At 48.8% G+C, this 13,714-nt stretch overlaps 1 protein-coding gene across 1 annotated transcript in view; it reads left to right on the forward strand.

Annotated features, from left to right (window-relative positions):
* LOC120906724 overlaps nucleotides 1-9,354 on the forward strand; it is an 89,532-nt gene extending 80,178 nt beyond the window's left edge. The window contains 6 exon segments of the mRNA XM_040318624.1: nucleotides 288-1,331; nucleotides 1,407-1,530; nucleotides 3,405-3,550; nucleotides 3,625-4,000; nucleotides 5,692-6,902; nucleotides 6,905-9,354. Of these exon segments, the coding sequence (XP_040174558.1) occupies nucleotides 288-1,331; nucleotides 1,407-1,530; nucleotides 3,405-3,550; nucleotides 3,625-4,000; nucleotides 5,692-6,902; nucleotides 6,905-7,099 (3,096 nt within the window). The 3' untranslated portion in view covers nucleotides 7,100-9,354.
* The last annotated feature ends 4,360 nt before the right edge of the window (nucleotides 9,355-13,714 follow it).

Genomic DNA, 13,714 nt, shown 5'->3' on the forward strand with positions numbered 1-13,714 from the left:
CTTTTCGCACTTGAAGCGGATGCGCTACCTGTCGCGTCGCAGTTATGTCCAGTGACTCTCCGGTCCATCGATGGACCTCATCCTGACGGCGCCCATCATCCGGCAGTACTTCCCGCGAGCCTGGGACGTGGCGTACGCGTACGCCAGCGTCCAGCAGCGGATGGGCGAGCTGGTGCTGCTGGCAGTGTGGCGAACCCGAGTGCGACAGAGCTTTCCTATCAACATCCAAGTGTGCCATCGCGATCTGTCTAATGTGGTTCTTTCTCCTTCTCTCTCTCTCTTTGTAGGACTATCTCAGTGGACGTGGAGGGCAACAGGCCGAGCCGCAGCGCATCGCAGCCCAAACGAGCGTGCAGGTGCAGGGCGGAAGCGTGGGCGGCACCGGCTCGAACAGTGGCGACGACTACTCGCCCGTGCTGCCGGCCAAGTCGCAGCGCAAGTATGCACTCGGGTCACGCTCCCCGTCCGGCCAGTCGCCGGTCACCAAGAGCCGCAAGACGCCGCAGGCTGGCTGCAGCTCGCCGACCGACAGTGCCGACCAGTCGATCGCGTCCACCTCCAATCAATCGGCGTACCATCAACCGCCCCACCACTACCAACAGCAGCAGCAGCAGCACCACCATCACCATCATCACGGCGCGAAGGATAGCTCGGATCGGGAGAGCGGCTCGCCCAAGTCGAAAACCTGGAAGGGCATCATGGCGGCCAAGTTCCGCAAGATGCAGTGGCAGCCGGCGGCCGCCGACCTGCCGGACAACGCGCCGACCGGTCTGCCGCTCGAGCTGTGCCCGGTGTCGAGCCGCAACCGGTTCTTGCCGCTGGTGGTGGAGAAGTGCATCAGCGTGGTCGAGTCGAAGGGCCTGCTGGTGGTGGGCATCTATCGCATCCCGGGCAACACGGCCGCGATCGCCGCCCTGACCGAGACGATCAACCGCGGGCTGGACGAGGTGGCGCTGAACGATCCGCGCTGGGACGACGTGAACGTCGTGTCGTCGCTGCTGAAGGCGTTCTTTCGCAACCTGCCCCAGCCGGTGCTGCCGGACGCGATGTACCGCGGCTTCATTAGCGCGGACCAGCAGAGCGGCCAGCGGCGCCTGATCGCGCTGCGCCAGATGCTCGAGCGCATACCGCGCATGAACTACGAGACGCTCAAGTACCTGATGCGCCACCTGGTGCTGGTGACCGCGCACAGCGAGGCGAACCTGATGGATCCGCGCAACCTGGCGATCGTGTTCGGCCCGTCGGTCGTCCGGTGCACCAGCGACTCGATCCAGTCGGCCGTCATGGACATGCGCCACCAGTGCCAGATCATCGAAGTGCTCATCATCTACGTAAATATGGAACTGAAACCCCGTCCCGCCAGTCGGCAGTAATGCTCTAACGCGGCGCCACTTTTCTCTTTCCAGTACGCCTACTTTTTCGAGGAAGGGCTGCTGCCGAGCGCGGAGGAAGCGCAAAGTGCGGCCGGCTCGGAGGCCGACGCTGGGCCGGGCGCCTCGCTGCTGCTGGAGAATGCCGGTAGAATCGAGCGTAAGTGTCTGCTCCTGCGCGCACTCCTGCACCTGTTCCACGTGCGCATACACTGGAAGCGCTCCGGGTCGTACGACGTGAAGCCGCAGTAGCTGCTACCGCAGTCTCCCATCTTGGACCATTTACATCCTTTCTTTTTTTTTACATACTTCACATATATCGTGACCCAACAAAAGGCGCTACAGCGTATTGCAAGAGAGTGCAATACAGCATTCACAGGAAATGCGTTCCTTTTTAGTCTTAAAAGCGCCGCACGCGCTGCTGCGAATCTCGCTCTCCCTTCGTGCCAAGTATCGTGGCTCTACCACGCTCTCTTATTACGCCATTGTAGTATCTATACACACACAGCACTGTAGCATGCAAAGTTTCGTGTGCCATCTATATATTTATTTGCCACAGCAAACACCCAAACAGTAATTCGAATGCCACGACAAAATCTCTCAGGATGAGGTAACAAAACACCAAATCCGTCAGTACAAATAGCGCAAATAGGTTAGCCATAAGGCCCAAAGGTCCTAGTAAAGGTTTTTTTTTCAGAAAAATTGGCCGTACAGTCGAAATGTATAGAAAACCCATTACAAAAGGCATGCGTGCAAGACTTGCTAGGAAGATTTAATTGCACCCCTTCCCTCTGGTGCTAGTGGTTTTGCAGATGTAGAGTAGAAGAGCGCACCACAACACCAGCATTGTAGCACTAAGATGGATTACAATCCCGTCTTTATATGCACTTTTTATCCCCCCCCCCCCCCCGTTTTTTTGCACTTGAAAATAATAGCACACGAGCTACAAAAAAAAAACAAAAAAAACTTTAGAAACAATCTGCACCACACAACCACCCCAAAAAGAATGCGAAAAATGCCAATGCCCCTGGAGTGCAAATAAAATGCGCCCGTAAGATGTGGCGGGTAGAAGCGCGGCGGTGGCTGGTGGGCGATTGAGAGCCTGTTTACTTCTTTACTTCGGCTTGCAACAGTTTAGTTGCCAGGACAAAAACGAAACCAAAACGAAATGGCTTTCATGCACTGGAACATTTGCGCCACCTTTTAGGTTGGCTTTTTTTTTGTTTTTGTTTTTTTTTTTTTTTTTTGAGGATGCAAGGTAAGCTCTTACACAAAGCATTCGATACATCGAATGGCAACGGTGTCCGGCAGTGGTGGAAGCTTTTTTGTGTTTTTTTTAACCCATCCCAACACCTTCCACAGCTAGCACTAACTAAACTCCTACTAACTGACCTTTCGCTCGAGTGAATCGTTTTTACAGGTACAGAATGAGCCATTTACACGTGTTAAATTTGTTGCATTTATGTATTACAGCCAGCTCAGATCAGTTATTTTCAGAAACGTTGTAAAACAATCGCATTCTTAGCTATTCTGTTTTGCTGCGACAAATTTACGCAAACTGCCTCTATCGCACACGTGTTTATTTTTTTCTTCCTTTTTTTTTAATGCATGTCGCATCTGCAAACCCAACTGTCCCGAATAGACGTCCCCGTATGTCGATATTTGATTGGACTTTAAGCGATATTCGTTTGCGACGGGAGGCGTCTTTTTAGGATCTCTAGTTGATTTGATGATGGGATGGGATGATTTTAGCAAACGTGCACTCGAAACATGGAGGAAGAATCCGTCTCGGTGACCCATTTTGAGCCCTTTGGCATTGCTCTCGTCGGTCAAAAGTGGGCGAAATTATAGGCTGTTGCGCATTTACAACACCAACGCAAGTAACGCATTTGAGCTGGAATGTTCATCACTCGCCCCAGTTTTATCACTGGAATGCAATCGTTGTAGCTCCACCCAACTCTCTTTATCTTAAAAACCAAAAAACAAAAACAAAAAACAAAAACGCTCATGCACCCCATTTGCCCCATTTTGCAGCGCTGCGGGATCCACCGAAGGAGAGCAGCTCCGGCTTTGTGGCCAACATCGTGCAGGCGGCGAACCGCAAGATACGCCGGACGGCGCAGCGCAAAAGCACCATGTCCTCGACCACTCCCGACACGCTCTCGCTCGACAGCACTACGGTGAGGAGGGAAGACAGGGGCTCGACCGTCTCGTGGCCAGTTTATTAATTTGCTTCTTTTTTTGTTGTTGCTAGTCGGCGGAATCGAGGGAGCAGTCGTCGCGCGTCATCCAGCGCGTCTACCAGGAGCAGGGCCCGCGGCCGGGCACGTCGCACGGTGGACCGGCGGCCGGGCCCGGCGGCTCCCAGCAAGCGCTCCAGACCGTGCCGGACGCCGGAGGGCCGATGGCGTTGCCGATACCGCGCGGCACCCGCTCGGTTGGCAGCGCCGAGCCGGGCTGCGAGCCACCGACCGAGGATAGCCTGATGCAGCTGCACCACCATCACCATCACCATCACCACTACTACCACAGCAGCCGGCACCACAGCAGCCAGAGCAATGACGACGCGTCATCAGTATTAAACCGATCGTCCGAGGATGACTCGAACGACAGTGCCTTCGCCGACAACGGTAAGCGCTGGGGTGGCGGCCCACCAACCGGACCGTATCTACCCCGCTGGTCTTAGTGGCGGACATCCACCAACAACTCGCACATCCACGCACACACAAACACACATACATATAATTATCTATATTCGTTTTGCACCCGAGTGTCCGACATCCCTCCCGACATCCTGTTAAGCATAAGTTTGCCCCATCGCCTGGTCGTATGTCTCTCGCGTTCGCTCTGTAACCCTCGATCACCTTCATTGGATTCCCTTGGGGAGCATCCCTGACCGTTCTACCATCACACTCACACTCACACTCACATTCACACTCACACTCACACTCACACTCACACTCACACTCACACTCTCACTCACACTCACACTCTCACTCACACTCACACTCACACACGCGCGCGCGTACACATACACATACACACATGCGCAATTAAGTGAAGCCAAGCGAGAAAGGAGACGATCCGTCCGGCACGACGCCACCAACCAAGCACTCGACCGATCCGAGCAGTCGCTTTTTGCACACACCCACACAAAAAAAGCGATCCCTCCGCTACGTGATCCGCTGGCATCGAGGTATCGGGGTGGCTGTCGAACCCAATCATCCCACCACCATCAGCCGCAGCAAGCCGATGAAACATTGGCGAAGGCCACAGGTTGTGCCGGTAAACAAAACTAGACCAACCCGTTCGTGCATTGTGTGCTGTTACTGCTGCTGTTGCTGTTGCTCCTTTTGCATATTAGGATCTATTCTTGTTTTTTTTGTATTTAAAACTCTTGCTCAATTCCCACGCTTTGTTGGGAACATGCCTGGCCCTATGTGCATGGTTTGCGCTGAGCGTCATTCCACTAACGTTTCCTCTCACATTTAGCTGCCTGGTCGAGCGCGCGAGCATGCAGTGCCGTTGAGTTTTGGTATTTTTCGTTGTTAGTTTTTGCTAGTTTTGTCCTGACTTTGTTTTGATTGTGCTATAAACCTACGCTCGCTAACTGAAGCCGTGAGACGACGACTAATGGTGCTAATCTAATTTCGTGTTTTTTTTTTTTAAACGAAGCGAATGATATTTCTTCGAAAAAGCTTGAACCGTTCAAGCTATACTGTGAATATGCGTTGCGTTTGAACGTTTTCTCATAGCACGAAATGATTTTAAAACACTGGAAGTCCTTTGGGGACTCCTCCTAATGTGTCTAACTCCATTTTGTCCTCTCTCTCTCTTTTGCTCCATTAATCAAAATACTTACACAAACACTTACAACAATTAAATACAAAAACACACACACAAGAGTTTTCTATTCTATATATCCTATTTCCTTAATCTTCCAATCAAACCTTTTTGCTTTTACACTGTTCGCACCAAATTACTACTACCGTTGAAGCTTGTCCGTTGATTTTGATGCCCTATATGTGTCGTTTGTTGTCTGTTTTTTGTGTGTTCTTTTTCTTTCTCTCTCTCTTTCTCTCTCTCTCTCTCTCTCTCTCTCTCTCTTTTCCTCCCGTTTTTTGTTTTGTTGTTTTGCTCCAACACTGACCTACTTGAGGCGTCGTTTGTAGGGCGCCAAAGGAGGTAGGAGTACCCGGTAGGCATGCAGATCGCGCTTTGCTAACGTTTTTTTTTGTTCTTATCTTCTCTCTCTCTCTCTCTCTCTCTCTCTCTCTCTTTCTCTTTATCTCCATTTGCCTTCTCCGGTCCATCTTCACAGGATCGATGTCGCTGAAGACGGTGACGATCGCGCTGGACAACAAGCTGCGCTCGCTGCGCGACTCCTCGGTCGACTCCGACCGGGACCAGGCGCTGGAGAGTGAGAGCGGGGGCAGCGAGCAGCCCGGGTACGGCAGCGGGAGGCACCACTCGCTGCACCAGCAGTGGAGCCACATGGGGGGGCGCTCGCCCCGGCCGCTCACGCTCGGCGAAAACATCCCGTACGCGGACGAGTCGCCGGAGCGGCCGCTGATACAGGGCCGGTCCAAGCCGGCCCGCACCCTACCGGCACCAGGTGCCGTCAACAACAACAACAACAATCATGAGGATGGTGGAGCTGTAGTGCCGCTGGCGGCGACCCCGGCCAAGCAGCAGCAGCAGCTGAAGAAGGCGCTGACCGCCCACTCGCAGAAATCGATCGACAGTGGCGGCACGATCAACTCCAGCACCACCAACAGCTGCCTGACGTTGGTCAACGAGGCCGATGCGACGGTCGACGGTGGTGCTGGCGGTGGAGGTGCCGGGTTGGAGGGCCACGAGGACGACGACAATGGGCAGCAGCAGCCGGTACCGGCCGTCGTCGGCAAGGCGGGGCAACGCAACGCGTCGCTCAGCTCGGACGAAACGGACACCTCGACGACGAGCAATCCGCGCGAAAAGCTGACCGCGGCCACCTACCGCATCGACACGGAGAAGCTGAAAAAGATGAACCGCATCCTGACGCAGCTCGAGCGGAAGGCGAACAATCTCGAGCGCAAGTTCAACCTGAACCGGTCGCTCTCGCTCAACTACAAGTCGCCGAAGGCGGCCGACTGCTGCTGCACGCACCACGGCCTGCCGGCGACGTCCCACTCGTCCCAGGCCCCGCTGCCTCACTGCTGCCAGCATCAGCAGCAGCAGCAGCAGCAGCAGCAGCAACAGCAGCAGCACATTAGCAACAACCTTAACAACAACAACAGCGCGAGCTGTCACAATCACAACGCTGGCACCACCATCGGCAGCCTCCGGTCCCGGTTCTCCCTCACCAAGGACGAAAAGACGGACAAAAACATTAACCGGCGGCGGCAGATCCACGACACCTGTGCGGTGCACCCGAGCGGCCCGACGCCCGCCGGCAACGACAGCAGCAGCTGCGGCGAGCAGCAACCGTGCGGCGGCGGCGGCCCCCAAATCATACTGACGCCGGCCGCACCGCCGCCGGCAGCGAGCGGCGGCGGCGGCGGAGGCGGCGGGGACGCCAGCGGCGCCACGTCGGGAGCCGCTCGATCCGACGCCGGCACACCGTCGGCGGCACGCACGATTACTACGCGAACAAACTGAACGCCCAGCACCACCACCACCACCACCATCACCATCCGCACCGGGAGCACATCGCGGGGCCGGGTTGCTGCCCAGTGCCACAGAACTGAACCTCTTCTTGACGTCGGTGTCGATGTGTGTGTGGTTTTCTGTGTTAGAACGTAGAATTGGAAAGATTTCGAACTCCACCTGGTCTAGCAGCGTAAGGGCAATAGTAGTAGTAGTAGTAGTAGTAGTAGTAGTGTAGGGAATAGAGCACACACACAAACCTATATACAAAAGATTAGCCCACACCAACTTAACTCCCCGCTCCCCCGGAGTTGTGCTTGGTTAAGTACTTTCATTGTGCAATGTTGGAGAAGATTTAAAAAAAGCGAGAAAAGAGAGAGAAAAAGCGAAAGATGGTGACCACCAGTCCAGATACGAAACGACGACGAAAGCGTGTTTGTTTTCGAAGTTCGAAACGACTCGAGAAAGTAGCTGTAGTAGCAGTAGTAGTAGTAGTAGTAGCAGCAACATAAGGAGAGGGAACAAGAGAGAACAGGCAAAGTGCATACGCATACAAATTATATACACACTGTAGCTTTAAGGACTTGTAACGGTAGCATCTAAGGGCTGTAAAGCTGTAAAGAGAGCGTCAGAAGAAGAAGAAGAAGAAGGACCCAAACAATGCGCGCTCATCCCGCCCCAAGACACCAGACCCACAATTTTGCGAACCGAGCACACGCTGACGCCGCACACACATACAGAGATACACTAATTTGGTAGACACAAAACCGTGTGGCGAGAAAACAGCATGATACACACAGCCGGTTGCAACGGTTGGCGAAATCAAAATTGTGATAATTATTGTGTAAAAAATAGAAGAAAAAAAATGAAAGCGACAAAAACAAGCTCCCCGCGCGTAGGCTTCAACACGAATTTGATGGAACAAGATACAAAATTAGTAAGAGAGAAAGAGAGAGATAAAGCATTGTGTAGCAGTTAGAAGCCCCCCCATTTGTTATTGTTTATTATCTATTATTGCTGCTATCTCTTTCGCCAGCCACCGTGCTTTTGTCCCTTTTTCTTATAAGAAAAGGTTAATTTTAATACTTCTGTTGTTTGTTTGTTTTTGGGTTCTTTTACATCTGTGCGCCAAATTACACGTATCTGTACATGTTTGTGTGTGTGTGTGCGTGCGTGTGTGTACCGGTTTGTGTCGTGCGTTCGTGTGCATAGTGTATGTGCATTATATTCCCGATTATAGCTTTTTCCCCATTTTAATTTCTAGTTTCCCTTTTGTTTTTGAATGTTTATACACACCATCCTCAAACCCCTCCGTCAGCCCCACTTGACAAACAATTGCGTGTGTATTGAAACTAATGACACTGTGTGCGTATGTGCGTGTGTGTGTGTGCGTGTGAGTGCGATTTGTGTTAAGCAATGTGTCCTTTCTTTCCCCCTTTTAGTTGGTGTACGCCAACAACAATCAATCTGTCTATGTGTGCGCGTGTGTATGTGTGTGTATGTGTGTGTGTGTACGTATTTATGCGTCTTTTTTTATGTGTATCGATATGTGTTTTGTGTGCCGGTCTATGTGTCTATGTACAATGTAAACCAGTTTTAAGGGTGAAGCAACCCAATTGCTTTACTATTAACTACTACTTTCTTGTTTTCATTTTTTTACCATTTTTCCTCCTTCTTCGTGCACTGTGGTGAAACAAACACGAGAACAAGCCTGCTGAGAGCGAAACAAAGAAATGTAACTGTAAGCGTTTCGACTGAAACAAATGCAAAACATTCATTTAGCAAAGAAATGTAGCAAAGCAAAGCAAACATTGAAAAGCGAGCTTGCGCACACCCAACCCCCGTTGCAGCGAACAAAAAAAAAAGAAAAGAAAGGAAAACAAACACACGAGAAACCCCGCAGTATTCAGGCACAGGAGCTTTTAGGGTACGCATTAGAGGCAGCGGGTAAAATGATTGGCTAATAGAGAGAAGAGGAAGAAAAAGAGATTTAAATTCGAGATTAGGATACGAACCCCGATGCTGGCTGCTAGCGAGCGAGAAAGCTTTCTTCGCTACACAATTATAATTACGCATCAACGATAGGCCCGAAAGACGCCTGGGAAGGGGGGGGTCTGCCAAACAATATTGGCGAAATTGAATTATTGTTTTGTTTTGTTTTGCTTTGTTGTTTTTCGGACAGAATTGGAAATCTGATTGGGGCTAGTGTAAGGAAACAAAACAAAACAAAAGCAAACAAAAACAAAAAAACGAGAATTATGCAGCAAACGAAACGAAATCAACAAACATGAAGCGGCATTCACACAGCGGATGAAGTGATATTAATTGCTAATAAAAATTAATAAAAAAAAAAAAACGCCGACACGATTTCAGTTTTCTGCCGCTTCGCGTAGCGAGCGTGTGTGTCAATATCACAGCATAGTTTGCTATATGTACTTGAGTCTGGAACGGCCCTGTGACCCGAACATACAACAGCTCAGCAATATACGGAATTCAGCAACCCCCCGAAGTTACCTTCTGCTTCTGGTTTACCTTTGAGGGAATCGAAATAGCAGATTGACTAGCCAACACAGGACGTAATAAAACCGGTCTGCAATTCAAAGCGTATCCTTACATTAAAACATATTAGATTCAATTATTTTAATCCAACAGGTTAATCCAATTATTACCGGCTAAAGCAGGCCTAAACCAACAACGTTGGTGGCTCTATTGTCTCAAATAAGAAGAATCAAGAACTTCGGTCATAAATGGCCATTTACTGAACGACTGATTAGGGTGGGTAAGGAGCAGGTTATCTATTGAGCCCGAATCCTATAACATCATTTGATATCCGCTAGATCTAAAGTTGAATTTTAAAAAAAAAAAAAACTTATATAATTATTGAAAACCACAGAACAGATGCCATACTTACCACGGCTTACTAAGTCCTGTCTTTTATATTTTTTTTTCTTTCAAACAATTGGGGAAGTGTTTTGTTTCGGATGCTCTACACAATACTACCAAGCATTGCGGAACAGAATGAGAGATTTGGTTTGTTTTTTTTTTGTTTCCTTTTTTTTGTATGTTTGCAGTTTTTCAAATTTTTTGGAGGAAATAGATTCAGTGAGGGAGGGGGTAGGGGTGTTAATTATTTCAGTTTTTGTTTTTTTTTCTATTATTACAGATGTTTAGTTTTGCGTGTCTCTGTGTGTGTGTGTGTGATTTTCTCTGTCTACTTTCCTACACACACACATTCACACAGACAATCTTTAGTGAGAGGAAGCGGGGCAGGGGGATCTCCTTTACGTTTCACAACATTTGTCTTGTGCGTTCTTCCTGTGTTTTTTTTTTTTGTTTTGTTCAAACAGCTTTTCCTCCCCTCCCATATTCACCGTTGGTCTATCTCTCTCTCTTTCTATCGCATTTTTTCTATCATTTATGAATGTTTTGATTGGTTTTAGTTCACTACTCGTTGTTTTTTTCTCGTTTGCCTCCATGCATACGATTTGCACAGTTTTGTTTGTGATTTTGCCGTTCAAATTAACAATACACTGTTTTCTGACACCCTTTCCCCGCACCAGCTCCACCAGCTTCACCGGGACGGCCAATGGGGTTTCCGCCTGGTTTAACACTTTTGAAAAATAGAAGCGGAAGTGAGGAATGGGTTGGTGGAAGAGGGTGGAAGGGATGAAGAGAGCAGAGAGCATCACTACTGGTGTGGTGTTTGTGGTCTGGTATGTGTGTCCTTGTGTTTGTAAGTATGTGTGTTGTGTGTTTGTTATTCATTTAATTTCACTAGCTTTAGACACTCACCGATCGTCCTCTCTCTTTCGATCGTATTTTTTATCTCCCTTTTGACTAGTTTTGTTTAATGTTTTTTTTTTCGCTCCTCTGTTGTCCGTTCTGTTTACTTTCTTGTCTTCCCTACTCTTTCTTATTTTCCTACTTCTTCTCCTCGAATTTTCTTATTAGTTTTTCTCCTCGTTGTTTTGCTTTGTAAAATGAAGTTTGCGTTTAGATTAGTTTTGTTTCACTTCATCTGCGTCGGTTCGTTTATCATACGGCCCGAGTGTCGCCCCGTAAACGAACTTCAAAACGTTGGCGGATGCTCAACCCGCTCACAATTAGTCAATCGATCAATCCAATCGATTGCGGCGTTTGTTTTTTTGGTCCAGGCATTTCCGGTTCCGGTTTACAATGAAAAAAAAAATACCAACATTTCTCCCTCGCACCCCCCCCCACACACACACACACAGACATCCGTTTTCACCAACGCAGCAGCTCACAGTTTTCTTTCTTTGAGTTTTGTTTTTCTCATTCAAACAATTGTCCGTTTTTTTCTTGTTGTTCTAATTTAAGTATAAGTGTTTTTTGTTGTTTTTTTGTCGTTTTTGTTAAATATTCTTGTGTTGAGTAGTGTACACACGCACACGCAACATTTGATTATCCATCCGGTTTTTTTTTTTTGTTTAAGCCTTTCCCGTTCCTCCACTCTCGAATCATTCAATTGGAGCGGAAACCTTTTTCGAGAGCAAAAAACAAAATAAAAACCAACAACACCCACTCAATGCCACCCCACCCCAAATCGCCTACACGCATGCCTAACACTAATGATTACTTGAAATTACTTACACACACTCGCACACGTACACAACGTTGGTGTGTTTGTGTGTTTTTTTCTTCTTCTTTTCATTTCATCTTCTTGATTCAACACATTCCTATACTTCAAATGTAGTAGTAGTAGTAGTAGTAGTAGTAATAGTAGTAGTAGTAGTACAACGGTATTATAAGAAATGCTATTCCAACTAGAAACATGTTTAACTTGATTGTTTTTGTTGTCGTTTTGTTTTGGTAATGTAAAAATCATTTTCCCTCATCACTGCGAGAGAGAGAGAAAGAGAGAGGGCTAGGGATGGGGGAGAGTGTACAGAAATATGAAGCGTTGTGTTAGTGTGTGTTGTGAGTGTATGTATGAGTGTGTGTGGAGGGGTGTTTAATGTGTAGTATTTCTTTTGTAATTGTATGTTTGTGTATGTATGTGTGTGTGTGTGACTGTGCTGTCTAACACTCTCCCGCAGCGCAGTTCCCCTTTCAAGCAGCCCTTGTTTGTTTGGTTATTTTTTCTTTTTCCTTTCTTTTATATTTGCAAATATCCTACACAAATGGTGCGCACTGTTGCTGTTACCAACCACCACCACAAAAAGGGGTTGACGATGAAGTGGGGCTGTGTGTGTGTGTGAGTGAGGCATTTACTTCCTTAGGTTTTTTTTGGTATTGTTTGTTGCAAATCCTGCTCTACAGGGTTGGCGCTACGATATGAAACGGCTTGTTACAAACACTGACTACCAAGATATTTGCCGCTGTTTTTGCTTTTGTTTTTGTTTTTTTTTTCTGCCACTATCTCCCCCACGTGTGCCATTTGGTATGGTAACAATTGGCCAAACAAAAAGGACACAGCGGTAAACCTTTGGACCTGCCGAATGCTGTTGCTTCTCCATTCTTTTTTCCTCTTATTATCTCTCTCTCGCTCTCAATATAAACTATTTTCCTCTGTTTTCCATTTCCTCCAGTTTCGGTCATGCAAATTCAACCTCCCTAAACTACACTCCCCACGTAGGTAACGCGCGTGGTCCGCAGGAGCCAAAACCGTGATTAAAGTATTAGTGTGAGTGTGTGTGTGTTTTTTTGTTGTTGTTGTGTGTTAGAGGAGAAACAGAGCTACAGAGGAGTGGAGAGGAGAGCGAAAGATACTAAGCTACTAAGACAGCTAGTATCGCACAACAAGTGTTTGTGTATGTGTTGGTGTGTCTGCAGATATACACTAGAGAGAGAAAGAATATCAAGTTCTTACTTCACTATTGGCAGTACATATCTTGTTTTCTTCGCTGTATGATTTGTTTTTGTTCTATTTTTGTTCTCTTTTTGTTCTCCTTTCTTCTTCTTCTTCTTCTTCTTCTTCTTCTTCTTCTTCTTCTTCTTTTTCTTCTTCATCTTTCCCTATGAGTGGCTGTGTTTATATGTGTACGTCAGAGTGTCACTGAGACAGATAGAGAACGTGTGTTGGGGTGTGTGTGATTACAGTGTGCGCTACACTGGTGTAGGTGGCGATGAATGCCACACCGGACCCACCACCCACAGGGCCTAGGGCTACTACCGTCGGGCTCTTACCCCCTAAAACCTTCCAAAGCTATTCTACAAGGCTACAAAGTGTCGATAACCCCACTAAAATCATGCCGTCGTGGCTCCGTCCGTCCAACAACTCCTGCTAATGCGTCAAAAACCACTCCCGCGAGGAGGATGCGGGTGGAACACAATGGAGGACGCACCCAACCACACACACACCTAGTACACCCCCACGTCCGGTACTGCTAACGCTACTAGGAGATATATTCCCGCCTATCCCTACCGTGGGCGTTCGACCTGCCCCGAGAGAGACAGCCGTAACCGCCAATTCAAACCTTCATCTACTAGCAGCTGTCAGACCGCGTCAAACCGCGCACCAAGCGACGAACCTCGGTGAGCGCTAGAGAACACTACGTCTTGAGCGCTTAGTGCTAAGAGGTGACTCCACGCGCGGCTCACTGTGCCGGCGACCAGTAGGGCGAGTCGAGCACCGCAAACGAGTCCGGCAGCAGCACGGCGTACTCCACCCCAACGTCTTCCTCTTCCTCCTCCTCCTCCTGCTGCTGGTCGTCGGCGGGCATGGGTGTGGGTCGGCGGCACCGCCGGCCCGCACT

Source organism: Anopheles arabiensis, chromosome X, assembly GCF_016920715.1.
Source record: "Anopheles arabiensis isolate DONGOLA chromosome X, AaraD3, whole genome shotgun sequence".
NCBI lineage: Eukaryota > Metazoa > Arthropoda > Insecta > Diptera > Culicidae > Anopheles > Anopheles arabiensis.